General features: G+C 53.2%; 8 protein-coding genes across 8 annotated transcripts; 4 read left to right on the top strand and 4 right to left on the bottom strand.

The window, feature by feature from the left end:
* Positions 1–1,404: 1,404 nt before the first annotated feature.
* CKM354_000671500 (uncharacterized protein) lies at positions 1,405–2,193 on the top strand (the record flags this gene model as incomplete). Its single annotated transcript, XM_044802042.1, has 1 exon — positions 1,405–2,193. The coding sequence occupies one exon, from the start codon at positions 1,405–1,407 to the stop codon at positions 2,191–2,193; it is 789 nt and encodes a 262-aa protein (XP_044657977.1).
* Positions 2,194–3,541: 1,348 nt separating this feature from the next.
* CKM354_000671600 (cyclin-dependent protein kinase regulatory subunit CKS1) lies at positions 3,542–4,034 on the top strand (the record flags this gene model as incomplete). Its single annotated transcript, XM_044802043.1, has 3 exons — positions 3,542–3,654; positions 3,721–3,924; positions 4,004–4,034. The coding sequence occupies 3 exons, from the start codon at positions 3,542–3,544 to the stop codon at positions 4,032–4,034; spliced, it is 348 nt and encodes a 115-aa protein (XP_044657978.1).
* Positions 4,035–4,913: 879 nt separating this feature from the next.
* CKM354_000671700 (uncharacterized protein) lies at positions 4,914–6,866 on the bottom strand (the record flags this gene model as incomplete). Its single annotated transcript, XM_044802044.1, has 5 exons — positions 4,914–5,904; positions 5,960–6,331; positions 6,387–6,500; positions 6,555–6,616; positions 6,669–6,866. The coding sequence occupies 5 exons, from the start codon at positions 6,864–6,866 to the stop codon at positions 4,914–4,916; spliced, it is 1,737 nt and encodes a 578-aa protein (XP_044657979.1).
* A 1,479-nt stretch (positions 6,867–8,345) lies between these two features.
* On the top strand, positions 8,346–9,966 carry CKM354_000671800 (uncharacterized protein; the record flags this gene model as incomplete). Its single annotated transcript, XM_044802045.1, has 2 exons — positions 8,346–8,755; positions 8,811–9,966. The coding sequence occupies 2 exons, from the start codon at positions 8,346–8,348 to the stop codon at positions 9,964–9,966; spliced, it is 1,566 nt and encodes a 521-aa protein (XP_044657980.1).
* Positions 9,967–10,008: 42 nt separating this feature from the next.
* CKM354_000671900 (uncharacterized protein) lies at positions 10,009–11,450 on the bottom strand (the record flags this gene model as incomplete). Its single annotated transcript, XM_044802046.1, has 4 exons — positions 10,009–10,032; positions 10,085–11,068; positions 11,118–11,173; positions 11,228–11,450. 4 exons carry the CDS (start codon positions 11,448–11,450, stop codon positions 10,009–10,011), a joined length of 1,287 nt encoding a protein of 428 aa, XP_044657981.1.
* Positions 11,451–12,944: 1,494 nt separating this feature from the next.
* CKM354_000672000 (uncharacterized protein) lies at positions 12,945–13,964 on the top strand (the record flags this gene model as incomplete). Its single annotated transcript, XM_044802047.1, has 3 exons — positions 12,945–13,334; positions 13,392–13,836; positions 13,891–13,964. 3 exons carry the CDS (start codon positions 12,945–12,947, stop codon positions 13,962–13,964), a joined length of 909 nt encoding a protein of 302 aa, XP_044657982.1.
* A 384-nt stretch (positions 13,965–14,348) lies between these two features.
* On the bottom strand, positions 14,349–16,563 carry CKM354_000672100 (uncharacterized protein; the record flags this gene model as incomplete). Its single annotated transcript, XM_044802048.1, has 4 exons — positions 14,349–15,246; positions 15,302–15,736; positions 15,789–16,273; positions 16,327–16,563. The coding sequence occupies 4 exons, from the start codon at positions 16,561–16,563 to the stop codon at positions 14,349–14,351; spliced, it is 2,055 nt and encodes a 684-aa protein (XP_044657983.1).
* A 327-nt stretch (positions 16,564–16,890) lies between these two features.
* Positions 16,891–18,387, bottom strand: CKM354_000672200 (uncharacterized protein; the record flags this gene model as incomplete). The annotated part of the gene is made up of 3 exons (XM_044802049.1): positions 16,891–17,438; positions 17,491–18,265; positions 18,316–18,387. The coding sequence occupies 3 exons, from the start codon at positions 18,385–18,387 to the stop codon at positions 16,891–16,893; spliced, it is 1,395 nt and encodes a 464-aa protein (XP_044657984.1).
* Between the last annotated feature and the right edge of the window lie 415 nt (positions 18,388–18,802).

Below are 18,802 nucleotides of genomic sequence, written 5' to 3' on the forward strand. Positions count from 1 at the left end.
CAGTGCTTCCAAGTGCGGATTTGGGTGGACCAGGATTGATGAACTGTTGGTTTGAGAACTTGTTAGCTTGTTAGAGATGTTGGATATCACGGTATCAGGAATGGTCTGGCCATGAGGCGATGAAGGTGCTGAGAGAAGCGCAATGATACCTCGATCGATGCTGCCGCTCAGAGAGTGCTTCAATCGACAATGCCAATGCCCGCCGTGGGTCGAAAACCGGAGTCCGTTACGGGCTTGCTTTTGACATACTGGCGCGACTGCGCGATGAAGGCACGCGTGCGTTCTTCGGTTACGTCGATATGAGACACGGGCCGAGTTGCGTGAGGCGTGTCCGCATCGGGGGTCGTGGTTTCTCAGTCATACCCAAATGGTGTGCGATTGATCCCATCATCAGCCACTTTCATCAGTCGCGAGGCATCCTGATGAGCATGTCTGAGCGGGACCATATATCGCCGGCCGCGCTCGCAATCTGCGGAGCAGCAAGGCGCTCCGGGCGGCCACGAATGGCACACAATGCGGCGGACGGGGAGAAGCAGTGGATGAAACGTCGTGCAGCGAGCGAGGGACGTCAGGAGGGCAGTGGAGGGATGTGGAGGACAGGGCGCTGCGAGTGGCTCGCGAGCGTGTTGGTGAAACAGGATCACAGGCCTTGTCACACGGAGGTCTGGCTTGCTTCGGCAGTGACGACCTGGCGCCGGCGATTGGTCGCGCCTGCCAACCTAGACGGCCCGCGGCAAGTGTGATTCGCTGGACGGGCTCCCTCCACGCACCAGAAGCTCAGCAACTGCTTAGCGCGTGGCCCGATCTCAGAGACTTTCTCGCAGTCGCAACACCTCAGACTGCGCTTCTGTCTCACTCGCTCCAAGCGCCAGTCTTCGCTCTCTTTCCCCCGTCACTCTCTCTTTGACAGGCGCGCCTGTGGCAGCGAGCGAGCGTGACACTCACTTTCACCCCTCCCACACTCTTTGCACCGGCGGCACTGGACATACTTCAGCGAAGCTTGCCGCCAACCCACTCCCTTGCGAAACTCGCTCCACCACCACCACCGCGCAGACTGCGTCTCGTCGCCCCTACATTCCTTCAGCCCCAGTCGGCCGACAGATCGATTACTGTCCGTGACAGTCGCACCGTTGATCGAAACGCGCCTGCTATTCGCGATTCATCTTCGACGAGAGAGCTATTTCTGGTCCCCCGTTAAGGTCGAGGATCCCACGATTCAGCTTGCTCAAAGCCAATCTGCAGCAAACTCTCAAAGCCTGACGACCCTCCTTCGAGTGACGTGCCGGGCACTTCTTCACAACACACGTGAATTCGATCGATATCGCGAGCCCGGAGGACCTTCTGCGTTCTGAACGTTGCAACGCACACCAACGGCAACCACAATCCGAGTACCAAACGATCATCATGTCGCTCGCACGCGCCTTCACCACGAAGCGCGAGAACAACTCGACGCCAAACTTCAATCTTGGACGCGCAGCCACGCAACGAAACGCCAAACCGATCAAGCGATCTCAGATCTCGTCGCCCGTTGCTCTCATATCCACGACCAACCCGTTGTCATATGATGCACCCAACATTGCTGGCACAACACCCATCCGCGTGCGCAACATCACACCGGCGTCGGCCACGAGCAGCACGGGTGAAGACAGCGATGCTCCATCCTTGAGCTTCGATGGCACCGACACGTCGTCGATCGACGAAACACCCATGACCCCCGAGCCGGAGCCCAACCACCTCAGCTGCTACTTCAAGCCTGCTGTCGACACCAAGACTGTGCATCGATCTCGAAGCGGAACGACATCAACACCAACCGACGCTCCTGTGATTCCACAGCGAGTCCCTTCGCACTCGAAAAAGGCCCACGAAAACGTCCACCGCAAGCGGTCCGTGCAGCGTCTCATGTCTCCACCAGCAAGCCTGGTGCGACGCAACTCCACTGAATTCTTCGGGATGGCGAGCCAAGGCACTGACGTATCTCGGGACGATAACCCATTTGGCAATGAGCTGGCACAGCTAGACGCTGTAGCAGAGGAAATGAGCCACGCGGTGCGAGACGCCGAGGCCGAGGAGGACAAGATGTTCATGAAGGCTCACGGACTGGCCTGCTTCGGTATTGACGACTACATGTTGGAAATCAAAGGTCTGGTCTACGACTACCTGGTCGAGGAGCCGGTCGAGCCAGTCTGGATTTAGGTGATCAATGCGACGGATCATGCGGTCCCACGCAATCGAACGCGTCGAATCTTGAAATCGACGAGTTGCAGATGCGGTGCTTCCGACTTCGCCCACCTGAAAGCGGATTGGCGGTATCCACTTGCATGGCCACCAGCATGCACATGTCACCAACGCGAAAGGAAAGACATTACTTCTTGCTCATACTTCTTGCCTGTCGCCCGACAACATGCTCCAACTTTCCGACCACAGTCTCTCGTTATTTCTTTACATTTACCATGAGCAACCACTTTATCCTGGCGGGACCTCTCTAACGAATCTGACGACAATCACATGGGGATTGCAGTCCTTGCCGTCCACTCTTTTGACGAATTTTCTTGATGACGACAATGTTTATTGGGAATAGATGAGGGGCGTTGCTGTCAGATGTTCTTCACATGGCGCGAATACCTGCGGAAGGGCAAATGGGACTCTGCTTCGACAGCGCTCTGGCGAGTCTGGAGACAGGCTTCATCTCTGGCTTAGCCAGGGCAGCTTACTTGTACATGAACATTGATATGAAAAGTTGCATATACTCACATCGTGCTGCATCCACCCCTGTCGTCACTTGTCCGTATTGGTGTGTGCATGTGCACGCCCATGTCTCCGTCCTGCCGAGCGCGACCGGGCCGAACTAGAGCATTGTGGCATCATGAGTATTTCTTGTTGGCGTCCCGGATGTCGCCCTTCGTTCCGCACCACTCGTGGACGATCGTGGTCGTGGCACAAGACTGCACAGCTCACGCACATGAGGCCGTATGCAGCTTAGCGCGGGGTCGGATCGCGCTTGCCGTCGCATTCGGGCACGGCCGCACGTGCGCATTAGTTCATTTGTTTACACGCTCACAATAATCTTTCTGGAAGTTGCTTCTCTCTGCTACCAAAGACTAACGCCCATTCGACCGTCTTTCTTCATTTCTCCTCTGATACGCGCCCACGCCACGTTGGATGCGCAACTCGCTGCCTGCTCCACACGTCACCACTTCCCACGACACGACTTCGGCAACGGCCGACCTGCCGTCCAACGCGAAGCTTGCACGTTAGACGCGGTGCCTGCAGTAGCTTTGCACCCCTCCACTACCGGCACCGCACCGCACCACACGCACTCTCACCACCCGCTGGCCCTCCGCCTCCCCCTGCTGCGTGCTGCACCACGGACGCTGTGTCGTCAATTGCCCTCCCTCGCTCCATCTCGGCCCTCCGTTGCACCGCGACGCCTGCTGTGAAGACATCGCCAAGGGCAGTCAGTCCCCGCGGTACCGCTCCAGTGGGGTGATCAGCAGAAGTACAGGATACCTGCGAGCAAGTCAAAACAACCACGACAGACACAATGGCCAGCATGGACATCGATTTCACGAGGCGGAACAAGAAGCCCCGCCTGCTGACGGATTCCGAGCGGGACAAGCTGGACGAGTTCATTGATGCCATTCACTATTCTTCGCGGTGAGTCACTCATGAGACCACATAATGGAGCGTCTATGGAGACTGACGTGACATTGTGCGACACAGATACAACGACGACCACTACGAGTACCGTCACGTCCAACTTCCGAAGCAGATGCTGAAAGCGATACCCAAGGACTACTTTGACGGGGCCCGAGGCACACTGAAGCTGCTCTGGGAAGATGAGTGGAGAGGATTGGGCATTACACAGAGTCTCGGATGGGAACACTATGAAGTGCATGAGCCAGAGCCACACATTTTGCTATTCAAGTGAGTACAAACTCCCATCTCCCGCGTGGATGGTCACGAGGGGGACACGGCCAAGCTGACATCTTTCGCGTCTTCTCAGGCGACCGATGAACTTTCAAGCGAATCAATGATTTCAGCATGTTCAAATCAGCATTGAGATTACGCCATCACAACGAGCGAAAGAAGCAAAGCAGTACATGACGTCCCATTCGGAGCAATCATTCCCGACATGGTGGCGTCCATCTGGATCGGATTGAAGAAGCTTGCTTCCGTGGTTACATCTCCGATGCAGGGCCAATATCTGGTACTGAGGCAAGCCTTTTGCATACGGGAGACGAGCCGGGCTGGACGGCACCTCTCGCGGAAGATGTCATGACTTCGATTGGGGCGGGGGCTCGAACATCTTGCTTGCTTGCTTACGCGCCCTGCTTTTCTCTTGCATCCGGAAATGGCGCATCGCCGCATTTACTTTTGTCACGAGGTCATGCATTAACGGTCGGTCGGTCAGTCAGTCAATTGCAAGGTGTTTTGCTGCTATTGTGGGGACCTGATGTTCTGTTATTTTCTCTCTCCACTCTTAGCGTACGCAGCGCGAGCCGAAAGTTGCACTCTGTACTTCCGGCATCCTTTCAATCAGTTCTCTGTCTCATTCCAAGCATAGTGTATAGGTAATTCGAGGGGAAACAAAATCCCAATTCTTTTGGTGTCATGGGGACAAACGTTCGCAGGTCTTACGATAATCAACACGTGTGATCGAAAGGACTGTCGCCCGTCAGTTGCTACGTGAAATTGGACTGCTCGACGCAGTATGCTCGTCCCAAGTACATGGTCCCGATGCACCAAGAAAGAGGAATCATGGCACTTGCAATCCAGAAGAAAATCTCTATATCATTATTGGGTAGTAAAAAGTCTATGTCGTCGTCGTAACAACGTAGTCATGGTCCTCATGCTCATAGTCATATCATATCTATATGCAAACCTCTATACCATCTCTTCGCATTCATAAAGCTTTAACGTGATCGGCTGACTGCAGCTCCTGTCGCAGCCGCAGCCGAAGAAGTTGTTGCTGCGCTAGTTGCAGGGGCAATTGCCGCGGGTGCTCCAACGGGGGAGCAGGCGCAGTCGGGCGAGCAGACGCAAACGATGTTTTGCGTTAGGGTGATTTGCATTGTCAGGGTGGAAGTCACTGCTGCGCCGGTGGGTGTTGTTGTGGGTATTGTGGTAATGCTTGAGCTGGGGATCGTAGTGGTTGATGAGGAGGAGGATGCGGGACGTGTGGAGGTCGTTGATGTGCTTGTTCCGGTGCTGGTCCTGCTCGTTGTAGAGGAAGAGGCAGGGATTGTTGTGGTGGAGCGGGTGCTGGTGATGAGGGACGATGTGGAGCTCGTGGTAGCCCTGCTTGTCGTTGTCGATGAGGAAGATGAAACTGCTCCTGGAGCATTGCCCACAACGGATCCGACCCAAGCATTCCAGTTCGTGACGCCGTTTTGACAGCTTGTCGAAATTGGCTTTCCTGTCTGTTGGATCACCGTGTTTCCATTTCGGACGACACTGATCGAGACTTGTCCTGTCCTTCCGTTGAACGGGACGCTTCCGTGGTAGAGACCTCTTCCGCCTGATGGCTTGTTCCTCCACGTTGCCGTAGTGTTGACTCCACCAATAGTAACGATTGCGTCTGCGGGAGAGTCGAGCAGAGCAGTGAAGAAAACGTTATCTTGCACGACTTCGGCTGCTCGATATTGCTGTTGGCCGTGGCCAGCGGTGTTTCCTGAGGTGCCTCCGTCACCACAAGCATTCTTCGGGCTGAGACGGTACCAATATTCCAGAGTCTCGTTGGTCACAGGTTGTACGCCGCCGTTCTTGTAAGTGCTGATCCAGTATGGGAGGAGGGCTCGCCAGCCGTCGTGAGGCATGTCTTGAGCGTAGTTGTATGGCGCTCCGCCTGGGGCGAAAGCACCAAAGTCGGCGTTGCGCTGAGGACCGATGTAGTGTGACTCTGGCCTAGTAGACAAATATGTTAGCGTGAAGTTGGCGTGTCGAGGGCCAAGTTGCTTACCAGTCATTCCAAGAGATAATTTGCACCCACTCGGGCTGCAATTGCAAGACCTGGCCCCATCGATCATACCACAAATCATCGCCGCGCCACAGCCAGTTTTTGTTCCAAGTAGGAACGTTTGCGTAAAACCATGGTGACACTCCCATCATGTATGGCTCTCTACCAGCAGCACTGATCCACTGCTGATCTCTGCTGGTGGTCATGTCGTTTGGTCCATTTGGCCATGCCTCCCACGAAAACAGCCCATCGGCAACGCCTCCAGATGCCGAAGCTGCGGCAGAAGGTCCGATCGAGGCCCAATCAGGAACAAAGAAGCAATTTGTCTGACTCTTGATGTTGGCCCAGTCTCCGGAGTTCTGTGGTCCTTCAAAGCTGCGCAGCATCAGCGCTGCTGCCCAGGGATGTGTGGAAAGTGTGAATCACATACGTTGTTGCAATGGGTTTGCCATTATATGTCATATGTGCTGAGTTAGGACCATACTGCTTCATGTAGTTGATGATCGCAGATGCTGGCCAAGCGCCATTACCGGCGTAATCGAAGCTGTGGCAATTGTCAGCATCTAGTAACACGGCTGCAGGGAATTATATATCTCACCTGAAGAGAAGCTTGAAGCCCAGAGAGTTCGCGGCTTGGAAAGCATTCGCAATGGATTGGTCCTATGTGTGGTCAGTCTGCCTGCTAGCCTGGTTGTCCCAGTCCATTCCGTACTAGCTGACTGCTTGGATTGTACGCCATGTTAAGCGCAAAGGCATCGATGCTAGCATCCTGAGCAGCCTTGATGTCGTATTGCCAGTCTGCAAGCGAGTAGCTGTACGAGTTGGCCAACATAAAGTGTGCCATGACAGCCTTGGCCTCGACAGCGCTGGCGCCAGCAAGCGCTGCCATGAGCAGAGTGAACCAGCTCATCTTGTCGACTGTCGCTGTCGATGTAGCGCGAAGGTGGAACAGAGGTCAGGAAAGGGTTACACAACATAAAAGTGTCCTTCTTTTGTGTATCGCGCCACGTCCTTCCAGGCAGGATACGCCTCAGGGCGTCGGACTTGTGCGTTGAGGGCTTCCATAGCAGTCCCAGCCGATCATTAAGCTGGACGCCATGCGTTAGACGCCGGCCGTCTGGCCTCGTGCCGCAGCTCTGCACTGACGCTTTGAGGCAAGTCTGGCCATGATATCAGCCTCGTCCGCAGCCATCGCACAGCCATGGTCCGGCCACGAGTCGATGTATTGTCCTAAAAGGTGTAGGACACATGTTGAGGGTCGTGGGAAGTGCATCCACAGGGCTGCGCGAGAGTCGTGTCATTGGAGCGCCGTCGACGCCAAGCAGGCCTGGACACGTGGGAGCATTCGGAAGGCGTCTTTTGACTTCTCAGAACTTTGACTTTGGCAGCACGACACTTTTTCGCCGACGCGTCTTATTACTGTGACCGCTCCCACGCGGCGTGACATTCTGCTACGCGAATGCGCAGATTCATGTCCGTCACGCCCATACTGCCGCTTCCACGTGGCCCTGCTTCCGGCCGCCCCTTTCGCCTTCCAGAGCGACGTCGTGCCTGTCCGGGCATTTGTGGCGGCAGCAGAGTTTGGCTCTTGCGTGCTTCACGGCGGGAGCAGCCTCGACGGCTTTATCTAATAAAGCTTTAATGCGGCTGCTCGGTGCCGCTCGCCATGGATCAGAAGAGAGACGTGCTCTGGAAAGGAAGCAGCCCTCACGTCCTGCTGTGATCCAGAGAATCTCTCTCCAATTACGCGTAAAGCGGAATCATCCTCATGTAACCCCTACGCTTGTTTACCAGAAGACTCCGACGAAGCCTTGACTCCGCGCCCCGCGAAGAGAAGAGCAGACAATTAATCTCAGCGTCCGCAAGATGGAGTTTTGGTCAAGCTAGCTGACGTTAGCCCGCGATAGGTAGCCGGTGAGACACTGGACAGATGCCACGAGCATATTTGCAACTAATGCTGCGTGTCGCAACATCGACAGCAGCGCTGCGAGATTTTCTCTATCGGCAATCATGCCACCAAAGCACTGGAGCAGGATCTTGTGAGGAACGAGAAGCAAAGATCTCAGGAAGGATAAGCCGTGAGTCATTCTGCAGTAATGAGTGAACGCAAATCGTTTTGTAGGTAGGCATCTGTGCTACGAAGACAGTGCGAGGCATGATGCAGTTGTAAGGCGTCCCAGCAAACAAGCTCTCACCAGCACAGCGACTACAGCCCAATCTGGACACCGCCAAGGATTTGACTCTGGCTCAGCACGAAGCTATGCGTCGACACACAGCCTCAGCTGAAGATCAGCAAAGGCAAGGTCTTGAGGTGAAATATTTTATAAACTGATTCCAAAGGTGTTGCAACGATTCCCATCTGATTTTGCCACCGACCACAATTCCAATAATGCCTGACTCGAGCTCATCTGCTCAAGAGTTCCCTCAGATCATCAGTTTCTTCAAATCGGAGCACTTCAAGAACCGGGTGAACAATCTCCTCGCAGAATGGCACGCTCCCGGTCTCTCGCTGGCTATTGTATCGAACAAAAATGTGTCTTCACAAGGCTTCGGCTTGGCCTCGCTTGACCCGGAAACTCCTTGTACACCAGATACAATTTTCGATATTGCTTCTTCGTCCAAATCTTTGACTGCAGCTGCTGTGGGGCTCCTAGTCGAAGATGACGAAAAATATCAAGCGGTCAAGTGGGATGCGAAGATGCATGATCTTTTGCCGGAGGACTTCGTCCTAAATAAGGACAGCTTCACGGAAGAGGTGACAGTGGAGGATATCCTGAGCCATCGTAGTGGAGTTCCCGGGTAGGTAGATGCATAGAGATGTACTAGCGAGAAAATGCTGATGATCGAATCGTAGGCATGACGATGCATTCTTTGGTCTTCGCTCCAAGAATCCAGACTCAGCCAAGACGACAACGAGGAGACTACGACACCTGCCCATCAGCAAACCATTGAGAACCGAATACCAATATTGTAATACCATGTTTACTGTTGCCACCCATCTCGTCGAGACCTTGACAGAAAAGACGTTTGGAGAATACATCGCAGAGTCTTTCTTGCAGCCCCTGGGAATGAACGACACGCACCTCCAACCTAGTGCTGTCAAAGCCGCGGGAAAAGAGAGTCGTCTCGCGTTACCATACCAATGGAATGAATCGAAGCAGATTCTCGAGCTCGGAAAGGTTCAAGAAGTTCCCGATGCGCAAGGTGCAGGCTCCATTCAGACTTCGGTAAACGACCATATCAAATGGGTGCAAGCGTTGATGTATCGAGATGGTCCCGTGACAAAGGAACTTTACGAGGGCCTGACTCGTGTGCGTATCGTGCAGGACACAGAGAGCTCACCCGAAGGAAGAGCTCCTTTCGCTTCGTTTACTGGATATGCAGCAGGACTGGAAGTCTCGTACTATCGTGGTTACCAAATCGTTGGACATGACGGCATGATCAGTGGATACTCTAGCCGGCACTTCTGGATGCCAGAATTCGAGTTTGGTGCAGTCATGCTGGGTAATTCGGAAAGTGCTGGCTCGGTGATAGATGTCCTATCCAAAGAACTGATTGATGAGATCCTCGAAGTCCCTATGGAGAAGCGTGTCGATTGGAATGCTCGTGCGCATCAAGTTGATGAAAAATACCAGGCATTCATGAACAAGTCTGTGGCCCAGGATCTGAAACCCGACTTGGAGCATCCAGAACCGCTCAAGATGCCACTGAGTGCATATGTTGGAGAGTATTGGAATGTTGGTTACCGTGGTTTGAGCATTGGAGTCAGAGATGGGAAGCTGTTCGTCGATGCGACAGAACGGACAATGGGATTTTGGCTCGAATTTGAGCACTTGGCAGATCAGTCGGTGTTCATAGTCAAGCTCAAGGACTATTACGATGGTCTGTCTGTGGAGCGAGCTGCCGAATTCCGCTTCCAGAACGATCAGGTTGTGAAAGTCGGCATTGACTTCGAAGACGACTATGATGGCTATATCTGGTTTGACAAGGTCGAGCAGAATGGCGAATAAAAGTTCGCGATTCCGAAATTCGTTAGTGCGTGATGTATATTCTCACAGGTAGTAGGATGGTGGTAGCTTAGGAAACAGTCAGCAAGGTATGGCAGATCAAGCCTTTCAATTGACATACAGCACTGTCAACAGGACCGACTGTGGAAACTGAATCTCGAAACCCATTTCCATCACCGTGTATCCGGCGAGAGTGGTAGACTTGTAAAGGAACTTCGACGACCAGAGGAGGGTGTGTTACTTGCGCTATGCGGATTTCTACCCTCACTGCATACCGGACAGTCGCGAGCGGAGTTGCGAAGGTGGGTATGAGCTGTGTAGGAGGCCTCACAGGCATTGGTATCGTGGCTTCGGAAACAATGCCTGGGGCGTCTGGTCGCGCGTGGGTATGTTCCCACCATAGCGGGTCGACTGACCAGGTCGTTTCGTAGATGGTCTCTTTCCGCAGTCGCAAGTATTTGTTTTTCTTGAGCAAGCGGCTGCATGCGACCTCACGTATTGGCATTGTGGTGTAAAATGTTCGTCGAATCAGCGTCATTTGAACGTCGCATGTCCATCGAGGCGGCTGTATCTCCGCGTTTGTCAGTTTCAGTGTGGCCAACGTCAAGGTTACCATGCCTTGCGTATGGCCCGGCTTGCCATCGTAGAATATGGGTAGTGGTCGAAACTCCGAGGACGAGACTGTGACATCGCCACAAACAGTCCGAAATAATCCTTTGCGAGCTTCTTCGGTGGATGTGAGCCTGAACTCCCCGGGAAAGTCGTCCACGCTGATAGGAGGCTCCGGCTCTGTCAAGGGAGAAAAGTCAATTGTGCGTGATCTCCGTATCTGTCGAAGTCGCGGTCCGGTCCCGGACCGGTAGAATATGGTGACCGCAATACAGTATTCGATCAGAGGTTGCATGCACTGATTACCATGCTGATCTCTTGATGTCGGGCCAGCTTTAAAGCTCGGAGGTAGACCAGATAGATGAGGACTCAGGTCTTGGTTCGGTAAGCATTGCGGAGCGATGCGAAACTTGAAAGGCATGATGCAGTGACGTCTGTTGGCATCCTGCTGTGGTATTCTTTCTGAACGAGGTATGTTCTGTGATTGCTTGAGGAACTGACCATAATGAGCGCAGGCATAGTGATGAGGTCCCCCAAGCACTCACGTCGTACTTCGCCGCTGAAGCGTAATATTCGTGGTCGACCCAGGTTCGCATAGTGCCTACAGAGTTCAGCATATCGAACCGGATTTAGCTGAGGCTGAGGCCAAGCGCACCTTCTAATGTCACAGCGACATGGACAAGCTCGACTGCGTTGACGTATTGAGCATGTATACTTCCTGAGATTAGGTCTTCGGGATGGTACGTGTGGTTGCTGATGCCGTCCGGACCGTCGTTTCGCAGGCTGATACTGATGTCGTATATCGTCTTGGGTGCTTTTGTCTCTGCTGGTGGGATTTGCGGGGTGAGACTCTGTGTTGTGCTCAACGTCAAAGCCATGGTCTTTCTGCTGCACGATTCAAATGAAGGATATCTGCTGTCGGAAGAATAGATTGCTGGACGGCACAGGTGTGTGCTCGCGAGATTTAGGCCAGACTGAACTTCAATATGCAAATTTGAGGCATGGATGTTTGATGCCCAAGTTCTCTCAGGATTGCTCGAGCGGCATCGTCTCCATTGCGAGCACTTGTTTCCACAATGCTTGCTGGAACGAGCACGACTCAGCCCTAGCCTGTTATCGTCTATCTGCCTGGTAGTGTGATCGCCTCACAATCAACACTGGACGGCACCACTGCCCGGGCAGCCCGCCGACCGCCTTCAGATCACATGCGGCGGGGCCGTCCAGCACAGCGCCCAAATATTCGCGCTCTTGCGAAGGCTCTTTCCATGGGTAGAATCAGGATTGTGCTAATGTGCCAAGAACGTGGGTTATCTGCGCATCGCAGAAACCAAACCAGTCATCAGCCGAACATTGGCAATCGCGGTCCGGAGTGCAGCCTGCAGCATCATCGCAGTGCAGCCAGTCCTCCAGAATCCTCAGGCGAGCGGTCGAAACAAAGTACAGGGATACTTTGAGTCAGGGTGGAGTGGAGTGAAGCCTAAATTGAGGGTGCAGGTAATCAGGCCAATGAACAGGGCGTCGGGCAGAAGCATCCGATCCCGATCTGCCAACACCACAACACCTCCTCACGCGCTGCACGAATCCAGGAAACGCAGCCTTATCAAGCATTTTCGTATACTCGTACCCTCTACCTTCTCGCAGGTGGCGCTTTGCTCGCCGCGGATACTGGCTGTGTTGCTCGATGCTCGTACGTGATTGCATTCTTGGCTGCGATGATCTCGAGGGGTAGGTCGACGCAATGCCCCAGCATTCTGGGACGTTGGAGGTCTGGGCGACGCAAGAGGTACATACCTTGACAGCAGCTACACCGAGCACCTCTGTGAAGATACCTTGTTCATGACTCTTGCGTCACCCATGTCGTCCATGTGAGCAGCAGCATGGCTCGATCAGATCACTCCAATTTCTGCATGCGGCTTACTGGTCCTATAAGGTGAGTAAGGACATTCTAGGCAACATGGCACATTGGCAGATTACCACATCGAGACAGCGCGGCTCTCTCTGTGCCTCACTAGCTGCGTCTTTCCCCGCGTATTGTCCTGCACGGTCCGCACCATTGGTGTCCTCTTTATGTTTTCTTGTTGTGAGAGCTCAGGTCCAATAGCAGCATCGCCTTCGAACCTAACCGGCCACCAGCCCCTGTGCAGCCAGGACGATCAGGTGTATCCAGCTCGTCAAGACAGTCAATTGCCGTATCCATTGACCCGTGCACCTGGACAAACTTCACCATGTCCCCTCATGACGATCGGCCCAGGCCAAATGCGTAGCAGAGCACTCAACTCAAAAGCCCACAAGATCCGGGTCAGAGCGCCTGCTCCATTTCACTCGTACCTTGAAGCTGTGTGACAGAAGCTCGAGGCAATTTCTCCGCCATTATGTCGGGCAATGTAGACACCAACAGACCAGCAGATGCGCCTGCGAAGAACGATGGGCTTTACTATGCCGACAACGACAAGGACTTTCTCCATCCCAACGACTCACGCGACAATGCCTTGACCAAGATCAGAACTGCTGGCAGCATTGTCATGCCTCCAGAGTTGTTTGAGAAGCTGTACCTGTCGCCCGAGAATAGAGTCAAAGGTGATCTGAGGAAGACATTCGGTAACCCAACGCCCATCGGTCTTGGAGGTTTCTTGCTCTCTCTGACTCCATTGTCCTGCTTCTTGATGAATTGGCGAGGGACCTTGACTGGACTTGGCGCCTCGGATATCGCAGTTTACATCTACTTTGGTGGAGTATTGATGGTCATTGCCGGTTTCTTCGAGGTATGTGTAATCATCATAAAGGCGGCTGAGGTTGCGACTGACGTTGATTTTCAACAGCTGATCCTCGGTAACACTTTCCCCGCCGTCGTCTTTACCACGTTCGGTGCTTTCTGGTTCTCGTTCGGTGGAACTCTTCAACCCTTCTATGGCGCTTGGGCTGCCTTCGCAGAGGATCCAGTCGGAGCACCACAAACAGGTCTTACCAACCCAGCCTTCTTCAATGCATACGCATTCTTCCTGCTCTTCATGGGTCTGCTCTGCTTGGTCTACCTCATCTGCTCCATTCGCACCAACCTGATCTTCTTCTTGATCTTCCTGCCTTTGCCCCCAACTTTCGCGTGCTTGGCCGCCAGCTTCTGGTTCACCGGTATGGGCAACATGGCATATGCGCACACGCTACAGGAGGCTGGTGGAGCGATGGCTTTTGTCGTGTGTCTGCTCGGATGGTACCTGTTCACCGCGCTCATGTTGGCGTCCGTCGACGCGCCCTTCTCTTTGCCAGGTAAGTTCCAATCTCGACACGGGCTCTGCTAGACCTTCACTAACGTATATCCAGTCTTCGACCTTTCCACTCGCATTAAAGGTGCCAGCGATAAGCAGCTGAAGGGATCCCTTGAAGGCGATGTCTAGATATGCTTCGAGATATCAGCTTCTCTGTGCGTGAACTTGACGAGAAAGAGTTTTGGTCATGATGATAACCAACATCCGCAAAAGTGCCGGCGGTGTTGTAATACCGCGTCTTGTTAGGAGATAGCGATAATGCAAAGAATTCGATGATGCTATCATGCTTCCACTCTACTCTGCGCAATCCCAGAAGCTCGTGTCCTTTCGATTAATGTCCCATTCCGATGGGAAGCGATGCGATGTTGCGGTTCCTATGAGCTTCGAGTTCTGCACTCGCAATGCCCCGAAGCCGGTCCATGACCGTCTTGGATCTTTTTCACACTGTATTGCAACAGCCTCCTGCATACTTGGTGCCCCAAGAACGATTGAAATGTAGAATCGTGTCTCCACTCAACCTGGAACACTCCAGAGCGCATCAAAAGGATAGTCGAAATTGTCCACCGGAAGAAGGAAATCGGAACTCCAGCTCGCAAAGTCGAAGTCCAGCGCAGCATCCCCAAGCTCTGACTGCTGCGAGCTCGTAGCAGTTCTCCTCTCCTTTGGCGCAGGTACGGCTACCGGCAGTACGTCTTGCATTGATGCGCAGATCTTATCAATGGGCTCTGCGCACCTCTCGAGACAGAAATCGGCGAGGTCCCAATTTGACTCTGTTTTCGCTTTCTGCAAGCGATCTCTAAATTGAGCCAATTTCTCCGCGCATGTGCGTTTGGTGACGGTGTCTGTAGACTCCAGAAGGCATCGCAGAGTGATAGTAGCTGCCGTCACGAGGAGATGTGCGGTATAAGGCAGCCAGAATTCGCTGAGCTGTGTATGTGTCAATGCTGTTACAAAGTCAATAAGAAGGTACGCAGCCTCGCGCAGCATGCCTAAGTGGTAGGGACGAGCTTCTGCTGGATCTGCATTCATGTTCGACGTGGTCGTTTTGAAAGCAATGCGACACAGGAGCAGCTTGATTGTCAGATGGCAGAAGCGAAGATTGCTAGCTCCGTTCATTGGACAATCTCCGGATCCTGCATGCTGCAGAGAAGCTGGTAACTCTGTTTCCCAATCGTCCACCAAGCATTCGATGCGGCGCAAGCTCCGCATTGTGTCAGCTGGGTCGTTCTTGAGCGCGTAGACGAACGGTAGCAACTGTCCCAGGATCTGCGAAAGCTTGCATAACTGCACAAACAAGGACTGTGAAGACTGAGTGTCGCTTATGTGACTTTCTTCTATGTCAAAGTTAGGCAATGGCACATCGCAGTTCTGAGATTGGATCAGTGGCGGAGTTCCATGAGCCAGACTTGCCCTGCATAGAGAAGGTCAGTATCTCAGAACGATTCTCCTGCGTGATGCCAGCTCACCAATGGTCATGAACCAACACTCCCCACCACAACCGGACGCGTACGTTCTTCTCGTGCTCTGTCGCTCGCCAATTCGCAGGATTGCGATGGAGGCCTAGACTGTGCGCAAGAGTCACAGTACGTCCAAGCGTGATTATATTCCCGGAAATGGACATTACAGGTCTGCCTACCAGATCCAGCAGTGCAGCGTGCACCGTGGTGATGGTGGACTCCAGGAAGTCTTCTTGGAGAGCAGAAACAGCCTGGTTGTACATGAAAGAGAGGTCCGGTTGCGGGTATGGTTGCAAATCTGGCGATGTGTGCCAGAAGTGCAATGCGGCAGCATAGATGTCACAGAGCAGCGGGGATGAGATTCGAGTTCTGTCTTGGATCCAGAGCTCTTTGAACGTCTTCTCGTCGATTACCGGGAAACAAGGATGCATTTTAGTGAAGTATCTAGTCTTCCAGTCAGCATGCCTCGACTTCATCGTCGATCGTTTTTCCATACAGCTCTACAACATGATCGCGAAGCTTGCCAAGTACGTTCTCCATGATCTCTCTCTGTTTTTCGCCTGGTTCATTCTCTGTACGAAGCCCTTGCCGGCGTTTTGGAACTGTCAGATATACGATGGGCTTACCTGGCGCGGTTGATATGACACTGTATGGCTTTGCTATCATCGATCTTGCCGCACCATGTGAGGTAAGATAATGCTCAAGCACTTCTATATCTTCCGCCATTGGAGGATTGAGCATGAGCGAGGATTCATTCGGCGATGTGCCGGCGACGCTTGGGAACTGTGCAAGTGATTCACTTGGCGTAGCAGTCCCTTGACCCAAGACTGGCGGCGACAGATGCTCATTTCTCAGACAGATTACTTGGCCATGAATTTGTCCCGGAGACAGGTCGGCCGGCAGTGACTGCTCACCCTGTTGGGAGAGAGTGATGCCGATAGTGCTGCATTTCGAAGAGATCTCTTGAGGAACATTCCTGCTCTTCGTCAAGCTCGTTAGCCAGGACCAGCTCCTTTCCTAGGAGAAAGACATGCCTCCTCTGAGCGTTTGGCTCTCGAACGCTTAGCTGGGCGCTGTCCCACGGCATCGCTCGCTCGCTTCTGTCTGAACTCGCACGTCAAGTTACGCTCTCTGCAAAATCGACACGATTGGCCAGGAACGTCGACATTGCAGTGAATTTTCCGTCGTCGGCACAAGTCGCATGCAGGGACTTTGTGTGATCGATATGGCCGACTCGCGGATGCTGTGCTAGATGTTGATGTTGATGCCATTGTCGCCAAGATGGGAAACCTCAAGCGGGAAACATCCACTTTATCAATGTCTCATCGCGAGCTTGATCTTGCGCCCATCTTGCTTGGAGAGACACAATGCCTTGGGTCGGCCGCATAGGGCGAAGATGCATAAAACTTGATTTCGTCGGACGGGAGAGATGGATCCATTTCACGGAAAAGTCTAGCTAGATTGCTAGAGAGGAGGAATACAATGTGTTAATCAACTCCGATCCCATCCCGTCCCGTCCCGCGTCTTCCTTGGCGCTGTCTCCCTGCGCTCCGCTCCTTCTAAATAACTACTCCTCTCCATTTGACATTCAACATACACTACAGCCTCGCTTCAACAACGCTGCCGTCTCGACGAAGCTCATCCTTCTGGTATTGTGGCTTGGTCCCCGGCGTCGTCGCAAGAGCCTCTTCAATGATGCTCAACCCCCGTTCGAGCTCTTCGTCGGTGGTTGTCAATGGAGGTGCCAACCTAAATACTCCCCCGAAGGACGGCATTGTGCTCAACTGAGCCCACAAGCCTAGCTCACCCATCTTGTCTGCGATTGCACTGCCAAGTTCCGAATCACCGACCTTAGTCTCGCGGTCTGCCACGATCTCCATGCCTGCCATGAGACCTCTCCCGCGAACATCGCCAATGCAGCCATAGCGAGATTGCAAGAGGCGCAGTCTATGTTGAAACTTCTCTCCCAGCTCGCGAGATCGTGCGACCAGGTTGTCGCGGACAACTATTCCAAGAACTTTATCGCCAACACTAGCCGGCAGCGGGTCGTTGATGTGCGTTGTGTAGAAAAGATAACCATTTTCCTTCGCGAACGAGGCAATGCGATCGCTCGTCACAACTGCACTGAGAGGAAGGCCGTTGCCCACTGAAAATCGAGAGTCAGCAAATGGATTTATGCTGACATGAGAAGCACTTACAAGTCTTGCTCAAGGTCAGGATGTCTGGCACCACACCCTCATCTTCAGCAAAGTGCTGGAAAGCGAACATATCTCCCGCTCTACCGATACCGGTCTGTGCTTCATCAATGATAAGAAGCATGCCACGCTTCTCACAATGCTGTTTCATCGCTTTCAAATAGCCGGGCGGAAGGACCAACATGCCGCCACTGCTCAGGATGGGCTCCAGAATGACAGCAGCTAGGCTACCGCAAGATTGCTTGTCGACAAGTTCCCACCCATAGTCGAGCTCGGTCTTCCAGTCATGCGATCCATCTGGCTGTCGGAAGATGGATCGATAGCTGTTTGGTGTTGGCAAGCAAAGATTGCCTGGCATGTTGGGCCCGTAGCCTGCACGGCCAGAATGGTACTGCGCGGCAATTGCGCCGCTAGTAACACCATGCCAGGAAGAGGCAAGACCAACGATCTCGAACTTCCCCGTATAGAATTTTGCCAGTCGAATTGCGCATTCGTTCGACTCGCCGCCGGTGGAAAGGAAGAGTGCTTTGTCAAGACCGGGAGGTGTCACCGAAGTAAGCCTCTTCGCAAGATTAATGACAGGAGGTGAAAGCATTCCGGAGAACAAGTGGTCCAGATGCTGAGCATGTTCCTGGATTGCAGCGACGATTTCCGGATTTCCATGCCCGATGAGAGTCGACATCTGTCCCGAGGTCCAGTCTAACATGGTATGGCCACTAGCAGTGGTGATCGAGCGACCTGAAGCGTGGGTGATTATCGATGGATGGAATGCTGTGCCCTGAAATTCTGTCAGAAAAGCACCGGAGCGCCTCGAGGTGCTGGCTTTACATAGTGAAGCAGTGAAGCATCGGCGTCTTGTTGAAGTTGTTCTTCGTTGACATTGTCGTACGGCTTGGCCATGATTTCTGGAAATTTAATTGGGACGATAGAAGCAAGACTGTCTGTTGAGATGAAGTATGAATGCTCTCATGCTCGACAAGGGACGAGAAGATATATGTGCAGAGAAACTGCTTCATACCCTAGTTTCCCGTCGGAAAAGTCGTCGAGTCCACTGTCCGTCCAGGCATCGCGCGCGCTCTATTCTGCATCATCGACAGCGAAGCACCTCACAGAAGCGCTGGAACTGAAACATCTGTGTCCAGCAAGCGAGCTTCTTGTTGCACTGCCATCAAGAATCGAGTGTGCAGCAAGTGACGATGCATATTCTATTCTCTATTGAGCTGCTGGGAGACCCCACTTTCACTTTCACGCCGAGGTACATCTACTCAGCACTGTGTATAGCAACCTGGAATGGCAGGTGTCAAAATACCAACAC

This window comes from Cercospora kikuchii (assembly GCF_019650295.1).
Source record: "Cercospora kikuchii DNA, contig_00004, whole genome shotgun sequence".
In the NCBI taxonomy this organism is placed as follows: Eukaryota; Fungi; Ascomycota; class Dothideomycetes; order Mycosphaerellales; family Mycosphaerellaceae; genus Cercospora; species Cercospora kikuchii.